Here is a 23298-nt window from a genome sequence, read left to right on the forward strand (position 1 = left end):
CAGTAAACAGTCTCTCTGGAGGCCCATCGACCAATAAACAGTCTCTCTGGAGGCCCATCGACCAGTAAACAGTCTCTCTGGAAGCCCATCGACCAATAAACAGTCTCTCTGGAGGCCCATCGACCAGTAAACAGTCTCTCTGGAGGCCCATCGACCAATAAACAGTCTCTCTGTAGGCCCATCGACCAGTAAACAGTCTCTCTGTAAGCCATCGACCAGTAAACAGTCTTTCTAGCCAGGGAGGCTCGCTGTCGTAACACTTCTCCAACCTCTTCTGGGATAGGATAACACCTGGTCCAGCCCAATGATTCACCCACATAAACAAGGTCTTTAGGCTTTTGTGCAAACGTGTGGTGTCCTCGTTCTAATGTCTGGCACAAGTGAGTTCTGGACAGGCACTGTTGGTTATAAAAAAAAAAGTCCTGAGCCCATCCTTACTAGAAAAAAAAATGTGTGTTCTCCTAAAATGAAGGATTTCATTTTCTGGTCCTGTTAGTCATGTCTGGGTCCAATGATGTCCTCCTGTACCACTTCTGGGGTATCGGATAACCCCTACCCTGTCCCCAAAGTCTCTCCATCACTACCCCACACAGCCACTGCACCTCTAAGTCTCTACAGTAATACACTATACAGCTCTGCTACATGTAAAACAATAAATTAATTCACTCTTTGAGATAAAAATGTATTATTTAAATGTAAAAGCCTATATTCATCCAGGATATAAAGTGGATGTAAAAGCAGAAATGTCCACAGTCCGGGTCTTGTTCCATCAAGAAGAGGTTGGTTCTGTAATGGATCACAATGATTATCTTCTCGTCTCTTGCTCCTCTCTTGAGTTCTCTCTCCTCCCTCCATCCCTTCTCCGTGTCTCCGTAATGGGTGTGTGTGAGGCGAAGGGGCAGAGATAGTGGAGATAGAGGAGAGATGACCTATGACCTATGTCTTCTAGCTGCACTTACAGCTCTCCACAATCATGTTGGACAACTGTTCCACCTGAAACAAACAAACACACCACACCACTGTTAGAGACTACAGACCCACACCACTGTTAGTGACTACAGACCCACACCACTGTTAGAGACTACAGACCCACACCACTGTTAGAGACTACAGACCCACACCACTGTTAGAGACTACAGACCCACACCACTGTTAGAGACTACAGACCCACACCACTGTTAGTGACTACAGACCCACACCACTGTTAGTGAATACAGACCACTGTTAGTGACTACAGACCCACACCACTGTTAGAGACTACAGACCCACACCACTGTTAGAGACTACAGACCCACACCACTGTTAGAGACTACAGACCCACACCACTGTTAGAGACTACAGACCCACACCACTGTTAGAGACTACAGACCCACACCACTGTTAGTGACTACAGACCCACACCACTGTTAGAGACTACAGACCCACACCACTGTTAGAGACTACAGACCACTGTTAGTGACTACAGACCCACACCACTGTTAGAGACTACAGACCCACACCACTGTTAGAGACTACAGACCACTGTTAGTGACTACAGACCCACACCACTGTTAGAGACTACAGACCCACACCACTGTTAGAGACTACAGACCCACACCACTGTTAGTGACTACAGACCCACACCACTGTTAGTGACTACAGACCCACACCACTGTTAGAGACTACAGACCCACACCACTGTTAGTGACTACAGACCCACACCACTGTTAGTGACTACAGACCCACACCACTGTTAGAGACTACAGACCCACACCACTGTTAGAGACTACAGACCACTGTTAGTGACTACAGACCCACACCACTGTTAGAGACTACAGACCCACACCACTGTTAGAGACTACAGACCACTGTTAGTGACTACAGACCCACACCACTGTTAGAGACTACAGACCCACACCACTGTTAGAGACTACAGACCCACACTACTGTTAGAGACTACAGACCCACACCACTGTTAGAGACTACAGACCCACACCACTGTTAGAGACTACAGACCCACACCACTGTTAGAGACTACAAACCCACACCACTGTTAGAGACTACAGACCCACACCACTGTTAGAGACTACAGACCCACACCACTGTTAGAGACTACAGACCACTGTTAGTGACTACAGACCCACACCACTGTTAGAGACTACAGACCCACACCACTGTTAGAGACTACAGACCACTGTTAGAGACTACAGACCCACACCACTGTTAGAGACTACAGACCCACACTACTGTTAGAGACTACAAACCCACACCACTGTTAGAGACTACAGACCCACACCACTGTTAGAGACTACAGACCCACACCACTGTTAGAGACTATAGACCCACACCACTGTTAGTGACTACAGACCCACACCACTTTTAGAGACTACAGACCCACACCACTGTTAGAGACTACAGACCCACACCACTGTTATAGACTACAGACCCACACCACTGTTAGAGACTATAGACCCACACCACTGTTAGTGACTACAGACCCACACCACTGTTAGAGACTACAGACCCACACCACTGTTAGAGTCTACAGACCCACACCACTGTTAGAGACTACAGACCCACACCACTGTTAGAGACTACAGACCCACACCACTGTTAGAGACTACAGACCCACACCACTGTTAGTGACTACAGACCCACATCACTGTTAGAGACTACAGACCCACACCACTGTTAGAGACTACAGACCCACACCACTGTTAGTGACTACAGACCCACACCACTGTTAGAGACTACAGACCCACACCACTGTTAGTGACTACAGACCCACACCACTGTTAGTGACTACAGACCCACACCACTGTTAGAGACTACAGACCCACACCACTGTTAGAGACTACAGACCCACACCACTGTTAGTGACTACAGACCCACACCACTGTTAGTGACTACAGACCCACACCACTGTTAGAGACTACAGACCCACACCACTGTTAGTGACTACAGACCCACACCACTGTTAGTGACTACAGACCCACACCACTGTTAGAGACTACAGACCCACACCACTGTTAGAGACTACAGACCCACACCACTGTTAGAGACTACAGACCCACACCACTGTTAGTGACTACAGACCCACACCACTGTTAGAGACTACAGACCCACACCACTGTTAGAGACTACAGACCCACACCACTGTTAGTGACTACAGACCCACACCACTGTTAGAGACTACAGACCCACACCACTGTTAGTGACTAACAGACCCACACCACTGTTAGTGACTACAGACCCACACCACTGTTAGAGACTACAGACCCACACCACTGTTAGAGACTACAGACCCACACCACTGTTAGTGACTACAGACCCACACCACTGTTAGAGACTACAGACCCACACCACTGTTAGAGACTACAGACCACTGTTAGTGACTACAGACCCACACCACTGTTAGAGACTACAGACCCACACCACTGTTAGAGACTACAGACCACTGTTAGTGACTACAGACCCACACCACTGTTAGAGACTACAGACCCACACCACTGTTAGAGACTACAGACCCACACTACTGTTAGAGACTACAGACCCACACCACTGTTAGAGACTACAGACCCACACCACTGTTAGAGACTACAGACCCACACCACTGTTAGAGACTACAGACCCACACCACTGTTAGAGACTACAGACCCACACCACTGTTAGAGACTACAGACCCACACCACTGTTAGAGACTACAGACCACTGTTAGTGACTACAGACCCACACCACTGTTAGAGACTACAGACCCACACCACTGTTAGAGACTACAGACCACTGTTAGAGACTACAGACCCACACCACTGTTAGAGACTACAGACCCACACCACTGTTAGAGACTACAAACCCACACCACTGTTAGATACTACAGACCCACACCACTGTTAGAGACTACAGACCCACACCACTGTTAGAGACTACAGATCCACACCACTGTTAGAGACTATAGACCCACACCACTGTTAGTGACTACAGACCCACACCACTTTTAGAGACTACAGACCCACACCACTGTTAGAGACTACAGACCCACACCACTGTTAGAGACTACAGACCCACACCACTGTTATAGACTACAGACCCACACCACTGTTAGAGACTATAGACCCACACCACTGTTAGTGACTACAGACCCACACCACTGTTAGAGACTACAGACCCACACCACTGTTAGAGTCTACAGACCCACACCACTGTTAGAGACTACAGACCCACACCACTGTTAGAGACTACAGACCCACACCACTGTTAGAGACTACAGACCCACACCACTGTTAGAGACTACAGACCCACACCACTGTTAGTGACTACAGACCCACATCACTGTTAGTGACTACAGACCCACACCACTGTTAGAGACTACAGACCCACACCACTGTTAGAGACTACAGACCCACACCACTGTTAGGGACTATAGACCCACACCACTGTTAGAGACTACAGACCCACACCACTGTTAGAGACTACAGACCCACACCACTGTTAGAGACTACAGGCCCACACCACTGTTAGTGACTACAGACCCACACCACTGTTAGTGACTACTGACCCACACCACTGTTAGAGACTACAGACCCACACCACTGTTAGAGACTACAGACCCACACCACTGTTAGTGACTACAGACCCACACCACTGTTAGAGACTACAGACCCACAACACTGTTAGAGACTACAGACCCACACCACTGTTAGAGACTACAGACCCACACCACTGTTAGTGACTACAGACCCACACCACTGTTAGAGACTACAGACCCACACCACTGTTAGTGACTACAGACCCACACCACTGTTAGTGACTACAGACCCACACCACTGTTAGTGACTATAGACCCACACCACTGTTAGTGACTACAGACCCACAACACTGTTAGAGACTACAGACCCACACCACTGTTAGTGACTACAGACCCACACCACTGTTAGAGACTACAGACCCACACCACTGTTAGAGACTACAGACCCACACCACTGTTAGTGACTATAGACCCACACCACTGTTAGTGACTACAGACCCACAACACTGTTAGAGACTACAGACCCACACCACATTTAGAGACTACAGACCCACACCGCTGTTAGTGACTACAGACCCACACCACTGTTAGTGACTACAGATCCACACCACCGTTAGTGACTACAGACCACTGTTAGAGACTACAGACCCACACCACTGTTAGTGACTACAGACCCACACCACTGTTAGTGACTACAGACCCACACCACTGTTAGTGACTACAGACCACTGTTAGTGACTACAGACCCACACCACTGTTAGTGACTACAGACCCACACCACTGTTAGAGACTACAGACCCACACCACTGTTAGAGACTATAGACCCACACCACTGTTAGTGACTACAGACCCACACCACTGTTAGAGACTACAGACCCACACCACTGTTAGAGACTATAGACCCACACCACTGTTAGTGACTACAGACCCACACCACTGTTAGAGACTATAGACCCACACCACTGTTAGTGACTACAGACCCACACCACTGTTAGTGACTACAGACCCACATCACTGTTAGTGACTACAGACCCACACCACTGTTAGAGACTACAGACCCACACCACTGTTAGAGACTACAGACCCACACCACTGTTAGGGACTATAGACCCACACCACTGTTAGAGACTACAGACCCACACCACTGTTAGAGACTACAGACCCACACCACTGTTAGAGACTACAGGCCCACACCACTGTTAGTGACTACAGACCCACACCACTGTTAGTGACTACTGACCCACACCACTGTTAGAGACTACAGACCCACACCACTGTTAGAGACTACAGACCCACACCACTGTTAGTGACTACAGACCCACACCACTGTTAGAGACTACAGACCCACACCACTGTTAGAGACTACAGACCCACACCACTGTTAGAGACTACAGACCCACACCACTGTTAGTGACTACAGACCCACACCACTGTTAGAGACTACAGACCCACACCACTGTTAGTGACTACAGACCCACACCACTGTTAGTGACTACAGACCCACACCACTGTTAGTGACTATAGACCCACACCACTGTTAGTGACTACAGACCCACAACACTGTTAGAGACTACAGACCCACACCACTGTTAGTGACTACAGACCCACACCACTGTTAGAGACTACAGACCCACACCACTGTTAGAGACTACAGACCCACACCACTGTTAGTGACTATAGACCCACACCACTGTTAGTGACTACAGACCCACAACACTGTTAGAGACTACAGACCCACACCACTGTTAGAGACTACAGACCCACACCGCTGTTAGTGACTACAGACCCACACCACTGTTAGTGACTACAGATCCACATCACCGTTAGTGACTACAGACCACTGTTAGAGACTACAGACCCACACCACTGTTAGTGACTACAGACCCACACCACTGTTAGTGACTACAGACCCACACCACTGTTAGTGACTACAGACCACTGTTAGTGACTACAGACCCACACCACTGTTAGTGACTACAGACCCACACCACTGTTAGAGACTACAGACCCACACCACTGTTAGAGACTATAGACCCACACCACTGTTAGTGACTACAGACCCACACCACTGTTAGAGACTACAGACCCACACCACTGTTAGAGACTATAGACCCACACCACTGTTAGTGACTACAGACCCACACCACTGTTAGAGACTATAGACCCACACCACTGTTAGTGACTACAGACCCACACCACTGTTAGAGACTACAGACCCACACCACTGTTAGTGACTACAGACCCACACCACTGTTAGTGACTATAGACCCACACCACTGTTAGTGACTACAGACCCACACCACTGTTAGTGACTACAGACCCACACCACTGTTAGTGACTACAGACCCACACCACTGTTAGTGACTACAGACCCACACCACTGTTAGAGACTACAGACCCACACCACTGTTAGTGACTACAGACCCACACCACTGTTAGAGACTACAGACCCACACCACTGTTAGAGACTATAGACCCACACCACTGTTAGAGACTACAGACCCACACCACTGTTAGAGACTACAGACCCACACCACTGTTAGAGACTACAGACCCACACCACTGTTAGAGACTACAGACCCACACCACTGTTAGCTGAACATCTGTCACCAACAGTCGTGATTGATTATGTCATGTAGAAGTAGAATGTCTCGCCTTTAAAACACAGAAGTGTTAATACATTGTGTAGGTTAGGGTGTCAGCTGTACCTTATGTTGTCTCCCTACGTAGTACAGGATTGGCAGAGGGTCCAAGACCTGGGGTACGCAGCACGGCTGGGCCGAGGCTCCTGGGTTGTGGTGTTTGTACAGGGCAAGGATCTGAGTGTGTGTGTGTGTGTGTGTGTGTGTGTGTGTGTGTGTGTGTGTGTGTGTGTGTGTGTGTGTGTGTGTGTGTGTGTGTGTGTGTGTGTGTGTGTGTGTGTGTGTGTGTGTGTGTGTGAGAGAGAGAGGGGGAGAGAGAGAGAGAGAGAGAGAGACAAACACAGACAGGTCACTTAACTAGCGCATTGTCAGCAAAAGCACTGCGCCAAGACAATATGACACACAAGAGCTACATCGCTGAGAAATAACATGTATGTGTTGGACAGAGAGAGAGAGGGAGGGAGAGGTAGAAAGGCGGAAGGAGATGGAGCGAGGGAAAGAAAGGGAGAGAGAGGAAAAGTGGGAGAAAGAGAGAGAGAGGGAGAGAGAAAGGGAGAGAGAAAGAGTGTGAGAAAGAAAGAGAGAGAGAGGAAGAGAGAGGGGGAGAGAGGAAGAGTGGGAGAAAGGGGGAGAGAGAGGAAGAGTGGGAGAAAGGGGGAGAGAGAGGAAGAGTGGGAGAAAGGGGGAGAGAGAGGAAGAGTGGGAGAAAGAGAGAGAGAGAGAAAGGGAGCGAGAGGGAGAGAGAGGAAGAGTGGGAGAAAGGGGAGAGAGAGGGAGAGAGAGGAAGAGTGTGAGAAAGAGAAACGGAGAGAGAGAGGGGGAGAGAGAGGAAGAGTGGGAGAAAGAGAGAGAGAGAGAAAGGGAGAGAGAGGAAGAGAGAGGGAGAGAGAGGAAGAGTGGGAGAAAGGGGAAGAGAGAGGGAGAGAGAGGAAGAGTGGGAGAAAGGGGGAGAGAGAGGGAGAGAGATGAAGAGTGGGAGAAAGAGAGAGAGAGAGAGAGAGAGAGAGAGGGAGAGGAAGAGTGGGAGAGAGAGAGAGCACAGTCAATACATGTCTAGTGTTTACTGGCCCCTTGCTGAGACAGTTCTTAACCCTGACCACCATGCCTCATGCAGACGTCATCACTTACTATTAGGATTTAACAGTACAGGGCTAGTGAGGCAGGAGTTTTTCTAGAACACGTGACCTGACCACTAAGAAAGCAGCAACTAGAGCCCCAGAGGTGTAAACAGTGGCATTACAGACAGACAGTAAATAGATCGATCAGGAGGACTTTCTACTAGTATATCTAACTAGCTGGAACTGGTCCACAGACACTTGTGATTACACACAACTAGTATCTATCAGCTTCAGTCACATGACAGATGTCTGCCTCACATCCTCACTCTTTACGCCAGAGCTCTCTGTTTCCTAGAAACGTTACAGAAAATTACTATATTAGTGGAGACAGGGGTGGAAATTAAGCTGTGTCAAACTAGCCCGCCGGCAAGTGAAATGTTGTCAGATTTTGGACCCGGGCTAGTAAACATTGTGGTCTACGAGCCTGACTGGCAAGTGTCCACAATCCTTAAGTTCCATCTTTAAGTGGAGATGTACCATTCCAGACTTGAACCTGAGAGTATTCTAGAGGTATACCTGAAAGTATTCTAGAGGTATACCTGCAAGTATTCTAGAGGTATACCTGCAAGTAATCTAGAGGTATACCTGCAAGTATTCTAGAGGTATACCTGCAAGTATTCTAGAGGTATACCTGCAAGTATTCTAGAGGTATACCTGAAAGTATTCTAGAGGTATACCTGCAAGTATTCTAGAGGTATACCTGCAAGTATTCTAGAGGTATACCTGCAAGTATTCTAGAGGTATACCTGCAAGTATTCTAGAGGTATACCTGAAAGTATTCTAGAGGTATACCTGCAAGTATTCTAGAGGTATACCTGCAAGTATTCTAGAGGTATACCTGCAAGTATTCTAGAGGTATACCTGAAAGTATTCTAGAGGTATACCTGCAAGTATTCTAGAGGTATACCTGCAAGTATTCTAGAGGTATACCTGAAAGTATTCTAGAGGTATACCTGAAAGTATTCTAGAGGTATACCTGCAAGTATTCTAGAACTGTACCTGAGATTATTCTAGAACTGTACCTGAGAGTATTCTAGAAGTGTACCCGAGAGTATTCTAGAAGTGTACCCGAGAGTATTCTAGAAGTGTACCCGGGAGTATTCTAGAAGTGTACCCGAGAGTATTCTAGAAGTGTACCTGAGGGTATTCTAGAACTGTACCTGAGAGTATTCTAGAAGTGTACCCGAGAGTATTCTAGAAGTGTACCCGAGAGTATTCTAGAAGTGTACCCGGGAGTATTCTAGAAGTGTACCCGAGAGTATTCTAGAAGTGTACCTGAGGGTATTCTAGAAGTGTACCTGAGAGTAATCTAGAAGTGTACCTGAGAGTATTCTAGAAGTGTACCTGAGGGTATTCTAGAAGTGTACCTGAGAGTAATCTAGAACTGTACCTGAGAGTATTCTAGAACTGTACCTGAGAGTATTCTAGAAGTGTACCTGAGAGTATTCTAGAACTGTACCTGAGAGTATTCTAGAACTGTACCTGAGAGTATTCTAGAAGTGTACCTGAGAGTATTCTAGAACTGTACCTGAGAGTATACTAGAACTGTACCTGAGAGTATTTGTTTTCAGCATTCCAGATGTAGGTGCATGAGCCCATGCAGTAGTTGGCATGGTAACCTTTTGGCTTGTGGATCCACTTCCAGCCCAGATCTTTCCTGAAGTCGATGTAGAGTTTCCTCACGCAGCAGTTCTCTGTTTTACTGCAGAACAGAAGGGAGGAAGATGTTAGGGTGAGACAGACAGACAGACAGACAGACAGACAGACAGACAGACAGACAGACAGACAGACAGACAGACAGACAGACAGACAGACAGACAGACAGACGAACAGCCAGATAGAGACAGACAGACAGACAGACAGACAGACAGACAGACAGACAGACAGACAGACAGACAGACAGACAGACAGACAGACAGACAGACAGACAGACAGACAGACAGACAGACAGACAGACAGACAGTTGAACAGCCAGATAGAGACAGACAGATAGTTGAACAGCCAGATAGAGACAGAAAGGCAGACAGACAGACAGACAGACAGACAGACAGACAGACAGACAGACAGACAGACAGACAGACAGACATAACAGTCCTTACTCTGTGCAGGTGTCGTCTGTAGTGGTGGCCCGTTTCTTACGTGAGGAGGTGAGCTGTGAACTGTAGTTCTGGGGGATGGACATGGCCAAGATATGAGGCTTCCTCATGTTCTTGGCTAAACCAGCCACGTCACCTCGTACCCCGCTGTCCAACCCAGAGATAGTGAAGAGGAACGGTTCCTCGGATTTACCACACTCACAGTACAGCTTCAACTCAAAGCCCTGCTCTTCCTCTGAAACACAACCAGAGCAGTTGCAAAGGGAGGGTATATTAATAGAACCTTTCAAAGTTTACCAGCAAACTACCAAAATGGTGGTATCTTTCAAGGATTTTATGTCATCTATAAAAGACATCTAGTGACCCTTTTTGGGTACTCCATATTTTTACAGGCGTCTGTAATTATCTCTGGTCCTCTGTGTGGCCTTATCACATGTAAAATATATGAAATAATTAAATAAGATGATTTTTTTTTAAATGTATAAAATGACAAAGCTGTGTAAAACATTATCCTAAATATAAACCATCTACATAGTGAATACTATTGGTGTTTAATATGAGAGGGGTTCAGCATGAAGTTTTTAATTACATTTTTACATTGGGTTCGACTCAGACTTACGAATGTACGCTTTTCCTATGCACTACCCAGTAGTTGGTATTCAGATTTACTTTTTTGCAGGTGTGTAACGGGCTTTGCGGGCGTGGTTTCCTTGCACGCGCTGAATACATTTAATTCAATCCTTCCACTTGCTGGCCAATAGATTTTCTCGCTGAGTTTTCATTCAACGGAGTTTTCGGCACATTTATCATAATAAAGTCATCCCTTTAAAATTTGGTGTACCTTTAATTATAATTTTCTCCACAGACTCACTAGAATAGATGGACAGAACGGTTCAGAATATTAGGGGTTAATGAACGATGGATGCCTGATGAAAACCTAAGGGTTGAAACGCTGGTGTAATAAATTACCTGGGAGCATGAGAAGCAGCGTGCGACGTTTTCCTTCCTGTTTTTTTTATTTTTTACAAACGAAAGCCATGGAAATACATGCATATTTATCTCTTATTCAACACCAATTGGTTGATTTAAAAATACTCTGATCTTGTATATAATTGTAGGTGTTAGGAAAGTGTTTATGAATCACAAACAACAACAACAAAAAACGTTTGGAAAGCTTTTACGCACAAAATATATTGGTGAATCCAAAATACAGTGGTTAAATTCCTCGTGAAAAATATTAAATTGTTCAAATCATGAAATATTGGAAGGTAAGAAAAGTGTACAATAGAGGTTGAACAGTAGTTTATATACAGGTCCTATAAATCTACCCTAATAATCCTCACTAATCAAGGAACTGTGAAGACAACGGTCCAGTGGTTGTGAACCGTGTGCGCCAGGCTCCAGGTTTAACCTGCTAAAGTGTGGTCTGAATTCCATAAGGGATTCCAATAGGCTACATGGTCCAATATGATCCCCTATTGGCTAGCAATCCTCAGAAACAACCACACGACAACCACAAGTGACAGAGGAAGGAAAGGAGAACTAATCAGGAGAGCAGAGATGAGTGAAACAATTGTACTTTACTCGACGGCACAAAGTAAACAATTTACAAAGTGCAAAAAAAGAACGGTTGCCACAAAGCATGGGTGATAAACAGCACCCGGTACAAACCAGCCGGAACATACCGATCTAAACAAAATAACAATCACACACAAAGACGTGGGGGGGGAAACAGAGGGTTAAATACATGACCAGTAATTGGGAAATGAAAACCAGGTGTGTGGGACAACGAGACAAAACAAATGGAAAATTAAAAAATGGATCGGCGATGGCTAGAAGACCGGTGACGTCGACCGCCGAACACCACCCGAACAAGGAGGGGCATCAGCTTCGGCCGAAGTCGTGACAGTCCCACCTGTTTTCAGTCCCACCTGTTTTCAGTCCCACCTGTTTTCAGTCCCACCTGTTTCAGCCCGACCTGTTTCAGCCCCACCTGTTTCAGTCCCACCTGTTTCAGCCCCACATGATTTCAGCACCACCTTTGTAGCAAAATATATATATATATTATTTTTTAGTTGCCTGTTTTGCATTTTATAAGCAGCTCCAAAATGCAGGTGTTTCAGCCTAGCTCAGTGCTTTCTGTGGTGGAGGGGCAGCCAGCGGGAAAATACAGAGCGTAGGGGTTGGTAATGTTCTCTAGTTGTGCCGTGATTGGCTCAGTGTTCTGTCACTCATGGGGACACTACGTCACTGCCAAATCTAAGGGTAGACCTCGAACATTCAAGCCCCTTGGGTGCTGCCATAGATTTACATTAGAAGTGCCCATCCAAGAAGGCTCAAGGTCATTGGCCACAGATAAAATGACGTCAAATCACGTTATATCTACCGTCGCTTTGATTGGACTGATCATGTCAACATCATACTTTCGAAATCTTAGCTAGCTAGCTAGCTAGACAAATACTCATCATCATGAATCAAGTCGACAAACTACTGGCAAATCCTTTTCAATCCTTCTCAGATGAAGATAAAATTATAGATAAAACGTATCGGTGCTCATCGGCCATTGGACATAAACGTTACACAACAAGTTGGAAATCGCAAATTCAACAACGAGTGGTTTGGAAGGAATCAGTGGCTAACTGCAAGCATTGCAAAACAATCACTAGCCTGCTATTCAGTGGAGTGGGTGTGTGGTCCCAATTCTGGGTTTAAGGGTCTCTTTTCCAGGCTTAAATGGATAAACATTCACATCCAACACCATGGACCAGAAAAGATTGAACACGTTGGCCATGCTGTCAATCCAGCAGGACTAGGGGCGCTCAAAACAACTGGGAAACTCTGAACTGGGAAATCTCAGACTACAGTGAGTTTAAGGCAACTGAGAGAAACGAGCTCCGACTGGGAAAATACGCTTTGAACGGTCATCCAACTCGGGATTCCAAGACGGGAACTCTAGAACTCCGACCAGAAGATCACTGACGTCATCATTCAACCTTGTTTGTTTAAAGTTTTTTAGTTCCCGGTTGTCTTGAAAGCACCATAAATCCAGAGAATGACAGACTTTGATGACATAGTTTAATGACAAAATTTGCCCACAAGAAGGACCGCCAACGCCAACTTCCTGTTCAAGTGAGGACAAAATGTATTGAATGCTGCTGCATAATGATGTAATATGCCTTCGGAATACGCCTTCGGAAAGTATTCAGACCCCTTGACTATTTCCACATTTTGTTACATTACAGCTTTATTCTAAAATGGATTCGATTTTTTATTTTTTTTTAATCCTCAGCAATCTACACACAATACCCCATAATGAAAAAGGGAAAACAGGTTTTAAGACATTTTTGCAAATGTATAAAAAATAAAACAGAAATACCTTATTTACATAAGTATTCAGTCCCTTTGCTATGAGACTCAAAATTGAGCTCAGGTGCATCCTGTTTCCATTGATCATCCTTGAGATGTTTCTACAACTTGATTGGAGTCCACCTGTGGTAAATTCAATTGATTGGACATGATTTGGAAAGGCACACACCTGTCTATATAAGGTCCCACAGTTGACAGTGCATGTCAGAGTAAAAACCAAGCCATGAGGTCGAAGGAATTGTCCGTAGAGCTCCGAGACAGGATTGTGTCGAGGCACAGATCTGGGGAAGGGTAACAAAGCATTTCTGCAGCATTGAAGGTACCTAAGAACAAAGTGGCCTCCATCGTTCTTAAATGGAAGAATTTTGGAACCACCAAGACTCTTCCTAGAGCTGGCTGCCCAGCCAGAGCCCGGACTTGAACCCTGATCGAACATCTCTGGAAAGAACCGAAAATAGCTCTGTAGCAACACTCCCCATCCAACCTGACTAAGCTTGAGAAGATCTGCAGAGCCAGACACCGCTGATAGCCAGATGTAGTGGTGGTAACGATTCCCTCCTTTGTGCTGAAAGAAAGCTCTGCTGTTTGGGACAGCTTTATGTAGGTGCCTAACAGTTTGTGGTCACCATTATAGCGCAATTCATGTATTGTTTAGTGTTGTGTTGTGTAGAGGCTTCGCTGGCATGCATCTAAAAACGTTTTCTTTTGTTTGTTTCCCCACCAAGATTTAAATGCTAAAATCGCCAGTGAAACAAATGATGTAATGGAATGATGCAAAATGTTAGGAAACTAACACTAAAGCAGTATTACACACTTTTCTTTCAGTGGCATTGAGTATACCCACTTAATCCCCACTAACGCGTATCAACGTTGTGTACTGGAGGTATAGGCCGACACTGTATCAATCACGGTGTAAAATAGAGAAATCACGGTGTACAATAGAGAAATCACGGTGTACAATAGAGAAATCACGGTGTACAATAGAGAAATCACGGTGTACAATAGAGAAATTACGGTGTAAAATAGAGAAATCACGGTGTACAATAGAGAAATCACGGTGTAAAATAGAGAAATCACGGTGTACAATAGAGAAATCACGGTGTACAATAGAGAAATCACGGTGTACAATAGAGAAATCACGGTGTAAAATAGAGAAATCACGGTGTACAATAGAGAAATCATGGTGTACAATAGAGAAATCACAGTGTACAATAGAGAAATCACGGTGTAAAATAGAGAAATCATGGTGTAAAATAGAGAAATCACGGTGTACAATAGAGAAATCACGGTGTACAATAGAGAAATCACGGTGTAAAATAGAGAAATCACGGTGTACAATAGAGAAATCACGGTGTAAAATAGAGAAATCACGGTGTACAATAGAGAAATCATGGTGTACAATAGAGAAATCACGGTGTAAAATAGAGAAATCACGGTGTACAATAGAGAAATCACGGTGTACAATAGAGAAATCACGATGTAAAATAGAGAAATCAAGGTGTACAATAGAGAAATCACGGTGTACAATAGAGAAATCACGGTGTACAATAGAGAAATCACAGTGTAAAATAGAGAAATCACGGTGTAAAATAGACAAATCACGGTGTACAATAGAGAAATCACGGTGTACAATAGAGAAATCACGGTGTACAATAGAGAAATCACGGTGTAAAATAGAGAAATCACGGTGTACAATAGAGAAATCACGGTGTACAATAGAAAAATCACGGTGTAAAATAGAGAAATCACGGTGTACAATAGAGAAATCACGGTGTACAATAGAGAAATCACGGTGTACAATAGAGAAATCACGGTGTACAATAGAGAAATCACGGTGTAAAATAGAGAAATCACGGTGTACAATAGAGAAATCACGGTGTACAATAGAGAAATCACGCACAAAGTAGCCTATCACAAAGCACGTAATATATATTCACATTCATGCTGCACACATAGTTAGTTTCAGTGGGAAATATCAGGCTTCAAAGAACGTGCAGCTCTCAACAGGTTGTCTCACGGAGCAGCTCACAGAATTCAACGACATCGATAGCCGGCAGGGTAGGAAAGACATTTCAATCTATGATATATATATATATATATACACACAGCAGTAAATGCTAACTAAAGCGAACAATGGGTTATGCAAACCAAGTATTGAAAAAAGTTTAGTCTGAAGTCGTGGTTGAATCTTTGTGATGTGTCATCACGCGTTATTTGAATGAACGTTTCTATAGGATGACTGTACAGTAGGACCTACCTGGCAGGATGATATCGCGATGATTTTGTAGGTTATTAATCGGGAGAGCGATTGTTTTGAAAACTCTTGTAATTGTACTGTATGTAGCCTACACTGTAGGCCCACATTGTACAGTACAGAAACAGTGCTAGCCAAACACTCGCTTGCTAGATGCACAATTGAATTAAAGCACAACTACACTTTTCCCGAGACCTCAGAAATGGTCTCCTGATGTGGTTCAAGCATTGTTGTGGACTCAGAACATACACTATTTTTTGTCATATTTCTATTTTTAAAAAAAGGATGATTTTTGAGAGCGAAAAAACCCAAATAAATAGAGGAAAATAGAATGTTTCACACATGACGCTTTTCTTTTATCGGACGAGACGTTTTGATTTTTGGTGGGAGTTGGGATAATTCGAGTATACCCAGGTTTAAACTGCTATACACAGTCTGAGTTCCATAAAGATTCAAATAGGCTACACGGTCTAAATTACTGCATAACATGTCATAGTTAGCTTGTATGATCTACTACTCCTTAGGAGTGTGACAGAGGAAAGAAGGGAAGACTTAACAGATGGAATGATCACTATACTCAGTGACAGTTATAAATGTATGTGGGTATAACTGACGGTAGCTGCTCGAAAGTGGCTAATATTTAACACCATACAAATTGTAATTTTTTATTTATTTAAATACAGTAAAAAAAATAAAAATAAAGTCTGGGCATATAATTAGAATATTCTAGAAATCATAAATCAACTCGTTTGACGCTGTACTGTCATTTACGCATGGCTACGGTCCAGAAGCCTATAGATTGCGTTTCCACATTTGATCCCAAGTTATAAGGCAAGAATTTCATCAACTTCACCGTGGAAAAGGTCACATGTTGATATGCTTCAGTTGGCTGATCATATGTGACTGGTTTCACATGTGTCTCCAGCGATCATCAGGTAAAACAGATCTAGCCTTCCCTGTAGCTCAGTTGGTAGAGCATGGTGTTTGCAACACCAGGGTTGTGGGTTCGATTCCCATGGGGGGCCAGCACAGAAAAAAAAAAAAATGTATGAAATGTATGCATTCACTACTGTAAGTCGCTCTGGATAAGAGCGTCTGCTAAATGACTAAAATGTAAATCTAAAACAACTGTAATTTATATTTACAATCCCCTTATCCAAGCGGCTTCCTCATTTACCAAGCTCTCATCAATGTGTAAATAACAATGCATTATGAATGGTGTTATTTCTATCAGGAAATATAAAGTAGTCGTTGTTCCACAATGGAACCGACAAGGTTCCTTGACCTTATTCATCATTTCATCGGTCATAAAGGTGGTGGAAATTATAAAGGGGAATGAAGTCAAGATCAGAATACAGCGTATCTGTAGACACAACTTCATTTCTTAGCTCCCTACCCCCCCCCCCCCCCTCAACGAATAGCGGGCGAATATCATGCTTTTCTCATGCTTTAAATTCAAAATCAGAATATGCACAGAGAGAGAAGGTGCATTAAAAAAGGGGAATAACGTCCCATTTACACGTGCTTAAGTCAGGTTGGAATCCCCCCCCCCCCCTATGTCAGTATGTATTTCATCAACTACCCGCCTAGTGGTCAGAGCGTTGGACTAGTAGCCAGCAGGTAGCCTAGTGGTCAGAGCGTTGGACTAGTAACCCAAAGGTTGCAAGTTCGAATCACTGAGCTGACAAGGTACAAATCTGTCTTTCTGCCCCTGAACAAGGCAGTTAACCCACTGTTCCCCGGTAGGCCGTCAATGTAAATAAGAATTTGTTCTTAACTGACTTGCCTTTTAAATAAAGGTAAAATAAATTTGTTGTCAATTGGGTTAGAAGTTAATAGTTGGAAGAGTTGCAAAGTGAATTGAAAATAATGGCAATGTTTATTAGATGCTTTTTTTTAAATTAATTAATCTATGTTCTATTTTTTATAAAGTTATTCAAGTATATATATATATATATATATATATATATAATTATTCAAGTATAAATTACCAAAGTTACAATAGATTGCCAAAGATTTTATTTTAATTCCAAAAATGACCTAGACACAGTCACAACACTGAGCTGGCTATGACCTGACTTAAAGAGGCTATGACCTGACTTACAGAGGCTATGACCTGACTTACAGATGACTTACACTGGCTATGACCTGACTTACACTGGCTATGACCTGGCTATGACCTGACTTACAGATGACTTACACTGGCTATGACCTGACTTACACTGGCTACGACCTGACTTACAGATGACTTACACTGGCTATGACCTGACTTACAGATGACTTACACTGGCTATGACCTGACTTACACTGGCTATGACCTGACTTACAGATGACTTACACTGGCTATGACCTGACTTACACTGGCTATGACCTGACTTACAGATGACTTACCCTGGCTATGACCTGACTTACAGATGACTTACACTGGCTATGACCTGACTTACAGATGACTTACACTGGCTATGACCAGACTTACAGATGACTTACACTGGCTATGACCTGACTTACACAGGCTATGACCTGACTTACAGATGACTTACACTGGCTATGACCTGACTTACACTGGCTATGACCTGACTTACAGATGACTTACACTGGCTATGACCTGACTTACACAGGCTATGACCTGACTTACAGATGACTTACACAGGTATGACCTGACTTACACTGGCTATGACCTGACTTACACTGGCTATGACCTGACTTACAGATGACTTACACTGGCTATGACCTGACTTACAGATGACTTACACAGGCTATGACCTGACTTACACTGGCTATGACCTGACTTACACTGGCTATGACCTGACTTACAGATTACTTACACTGGCTATGACCTGACTTACACTGGCTATGACCTGGCTATGACCTGACTTACAGATGACTTACACTGGCTATGACCTGACTTACACTGGCTATGACCTGACTTACAGATGACTTACACTGGCTATGACCTGGCTATGACCTGACTTACACTGGCTATGACCTGACTTACACTGGCTATGACCTGGCTATGACCTGACTTACACTGGCTATGACCTGACTTACACTGGCTATGACCTGACTTACACAGGTTATGACCTGACTTACAGATGACTTACACTGGCTATGACCTGACTTACACTGGCTATGACCTGGCTATGACCTGACTTACACTGGCTATGACCTGACTTACACTGGCTATAACCTGGCTATGACCTGACTTACACTGGCTATGACCTGACTTACACGGGCTATAACCCGACTAACAGACTACTGTTATCTGTCTGAACTCACCGGTCCCCTTCAGCCATTCCTTGAGGGTTTCAGTGACGTCGAAAGACAGCCAGCGGTCACTCCACTTGTTGGTGATGAAGCGTGATCCCAGGTACCGCATGCTGTCGTGCAGCCCCTTGTAGAGCTCCAGGCGCTGCTCACTGCCAGACGGGATGTTAGAGTTTTTGATGAGCAGGCGCAGCTCAGCGCTGGAGAGTAGATGGTAGTCCCCAATGCTGGATCTCATCTCCTTCAGGTTAAAAAGCATCTGGTGCTTGGTGACATTCTTATCTGGGGCACAGAGAGAGCAGGGGAGAGAGAAACGTTTGAGACAACAGTGTTCTCTTGTTATTTATCAATTTACTGTAGCCGCGTAGCATCAATGTACTGTAGCCGCGTAGCATCAATGTACTGTAGCCGCGTAGCATCAATGCACTGTAGCCGCGTAGCATCAATGTACTGTAGCCGCGTAGCGTCAATGCACTGTAGCCGCGTAGCATCAATGCACTGTAGCCGCGTAGCATCAATGCACTGTAGCCGCGTAGCATCAATGTACTGTAGCCGCGTAGCATCAATGTACTGTAGCCGCGTAGCATCAATGCACTGTAGCCGCGTAGCATCAATGTACTGTAGCCGCGTAGCGTCAATGCACTGTAGCCGCGTAGCATCAATGTACTGTAGCCGCGTAGCGTCAATGCACTGTAGCCGCGTAGCATCAATGCACTGTAGCCGCGTAGCATCAATGTACTGTAGCCGCGTAGCGTCAATGCACTGTAGCCGCGTAGCATCAATGCACTGTAGCCGCGTAGCATCAATGCACTGTAGCCGCGTAGCGTCAATGCACTGTAGCCGCGTAGCATCAATGTACTGTAGCCGCGTAGCGTCAATGCACTGTAGCCGCGTAGCATCAATGCACTGTAGCCGCGTAGCATCAATGTACTGTAGCCGCGTAGCGTCAATGCACTGTAGCCGCGTAGCATCAATGCACTGTAGCCGCGTAGCATCAATGCACTGTAGCCGCGTAGCGTCAATGCACTGTAGCCGCGTAGCATCAATGTACTGTAGCCGCGTAGCGTCAATGCACTGTAGCCGCGTAGCATCAATGCACTGTAGCCGCGTAGCATCAATGCACTGTAGCCGCGTAGCATCAATGCACTGTAGCCGCGTAGCATCAATGCACTGTAGCCGCGTAGCATCAATGCACTGTAGCCGCGTAGCATCAATGCACTGTAGCCGCGTAGCATCAATGCACTGTAGCCGCGTAGCATCAATGCACTGTAGCCGCGTAGCATCAATGCACTGTAGCCGCGTAGCATCAATGCACTGTAGCCGCGTAGCATCAATGTGATTAGTTGCAAAAAAAGTAATCAACAAACGGACTTCTTTTGAATCAACAATAGTGTTTAAACCATTAGTGTTTACCTTCAGCTCTGGGAGGCCTACATGTGCTTCTGCTCTACAGTATACAATTAACTGTACAGCTGAATGTCTTTAACAAGTAGCCAGCAATTCCACCTGTACTCATATACTGTTGGGCTTGCCTTATAACAAAACCACTCTGTGTGTATCATATCTAGTCTATATGTGGTTCATGGCAGAGTAGAGCAGAAACATTCCTCCTGGTTTGTAGAGCGGAGACAAGCCACTGATGGCTCTAAACACCATCCATTTACCAGGCATTTTATCACACAGATATAAGTCAGACAGAGACAAGCCAGATAATGAAGGGAAAATAAATATAGTACAGAGAGAGAGAGAGCGAGAGGGGAAAGGGAAGGGTGGATGAGGTGGAGAGGGGATGTGGGAGGCAGGGACAGGAAGAGAGCTGTCACATGTTGCATAGAGCGAGAGAGGGGGTGTGAAAAAGTGAAGTGAAAAGTGAACCCTAGTGGACATGCGCATAGATATGGTGTGGAAACCTACAAGGGGGAGGCAGAGGGGAGAGGCAGAGGGGGGAGACAGAGGGGAGAGGCAGAGGGGAGAGACAGAGGGGAGAGGCAGAGGGGAGAGGCAGAGGGGAGAGACATAGGGGAGAGGCAGAGGAGAGAGACCGAGGGGAGAGGCAGAGGGGAGAGACAGAGGGGAGAGGCAGAGGGGAGAGACAGAGGGGAGAGGCAGAGGGGAGGCAGAGGGGAGAGACAGAGGGAGAGGGTAGAGGAGGGAGGAGCTGTCTGCGTGCGTATGGCACCCTGGGACTGGCCCAGGACCAAACCTCTGTTTTGTCCCAGCCTGTTACATCTCAATACCAGCCCTAACCCTGCTACAGCTCAATATTAGCCCTGAGCCTGCTACAGCTCAATATTAGCCCTAACCCTGCTACAGCTCAATACCTGCCCTAACCCTGCTACAGCTCAATACCAGCCCTAACCCTGCTACAGCTCAATACCAACCCTAACCCTGCTACAGCTCAATATTAGCCCTAACCCTGCTACAGCTCAATACCTGCCCTAACCCTGCTACAGCTCAATACCAGCCCTAACCCTGCTACAGCTCAATATTAGCCCTAACCCTGCTACAGCTCAATACCAGCCCTGACCCTGCTATAGCTCAATACCAGCCCCAATCCTGCTACAGCTCATTATATGCCCTAACCCTGCTACAGCTCAATACTAGCCCTAACCCTGCTACAGCTCAATACCAGCCCTAACCCTGCTGCAGCTCAATACTAGCCCTAACCCTGCAGCAGCTCAATACTAGCCCTAACCCTGCTACATCTCAGTACCTGCCCTAACCATGCTACAGCTCAATACCTGCCCTAACCATGCTACAGCTCAATACCAGCCCTAACCCTGCTACAGCTCAATACCAGCCCTAACCCTGATACAGCTCAATGCCAGTCCTAACCCTGCTACAGCTCAATACCAGCCCCAACCCTGCTGCAGCTCAATACCAGCCCTGACCCTGCTACAGCTCAATACCAGCCCTAACCCTGCTACAGCTCAATACCAGCCCTAACCCTGCTGCAGCTCAATACTAGCCCTAACCCTGCTACAGCTCAATACCAGCCCTAACCCTGCTACAGCTCAATACCAGCCCTAACCCTGCTACAGCTCAATATTAGCCCTAACCCTGCTACAGCTCAATACCAGCCCTAACCCTGCTACAGCTCAATATTAGCCCTAACCCTGCTACAGCTCAATACTAGCCCTAACCCTGCTACAGCTCAATACTAGCCCTAACCCTGCTACAGCTCAATACCAGCCCTAACCCTGCTACAGCTTAATACCAGCCCTAACCCTGCTACAGCTTAATACCAGCCCTAACCCTGCTACAGCTCAATACCAGCCCTAACCCTGCTACAGCTCAATACCAGCCCTAACCCTGCTACAGCTCAATACCAGCCCTAACCATGCTACAGCTCAATACCAGCCCTGACCCTGCTACAGCTCAATACCAGCCCTAACCCTGCTACAGCTCAATTCTAGCCCTAACCCTGCTACAGCTCAATACCAGCCCTAACCCTGCTACAGCTCAATACTAGCCCTAACCCTGCTACAGCTCAATACCAGCCCCAACCCTGCTACAGCTAAATACCAGCCCTAACCCTGCTACAGCTCAATACTAGCCCTAACCCTGCTACAGCTCAATATTAGCACTAACCCTGCTACAGCTCAATACCAGCCCCAACCCTGCTACAGCTCAATACCAACCCTAACCCTGCTACAGCTCTATATTAGCCCTAACCCTGCTACAGCTCAATACTAGCCCTAACCCTGCTACAGCTCAATACTAGCCCTAACCCTGCTACAGCTCAATACTAGCCCTAACCCTGCTACAGCTCAATACTAGCCCTAACCCTGCTACAGCTCAATACCAGCCCTAACCCTGCTACAGCTCAATATTAGCCCTAACCCTGCTACAGCTCAATACTAGCCCTAACCATGCTACAGCTCAATACCAGCCCTAACCCTGCTACAGCTCAATACCAGCCCTAACCCTGCTACAGCTCAATACCAGCCCTAACCCTGCTACAGCTCAATATTAGCCCTAACCCTGCTACAGCTCAATACTAGCCCTAACTATGCTACAGCTCAATACCAGCCCTAACCCTGCTACAGCTCAA

The 23298-nt window shown here is 45.7% G+C and overlaps 1 protein-coding gene across 2 annotated transcripts in view; it reads right to left on the reverse strand.

Annotated features, from left to right (window-relative positions):
* The window catches only part of tgfb1a (transforming growth factor, beta 1a), a 42063-nt gene that overhangs the window by 1491 nt on the left and 17274 nt on the right, over nt 1-23298 (reverse strand). The window contains exons 2-6 of one of the 2 annotated variants that reach the window (XM_014215445.2): nt 19257-19526; nt 10364-10595; nt 9816-9966; nt 7213-7323; nt 1-993 (exon numbers count right to left, since the gene is read on the reverse strand). The exon at nt 1-993 is cut by the window's left edge and continues 1491 nt beyond it. In XM_014215445.2, the coding sequence (XP_014070920.1) occupies nt 946-993; nt 7213-7323; nt 9816-9966; nt 10364-10595; nt 19257-19526 (812 nt within the window). In that variant the 3' untranslated portion in view covers nt 1-945. The remainder of the gene's footprint in view (nt 994-7212; nt 7324-9815; nt 9967-10363; nt 10596-19256; nt 19527-23298) is intronic. The other variant, XM_014215446.2, reaches the window with a different exon arrangement.

The sequence above is a fragment of the Salmo salar genome, chromosome ssa09 (assembly GCF_905237065.1).
Source record: "Salmo salar chromosome ssa09, Ssal_v3.1, whole genome shotgun sequence".
NCBI classification, from domain to species: Eukaryota; Metazoa; Chordata; class Actinopteri; order Salmoniformes; family Salmonidae; genus Salmo; species Salmo salar.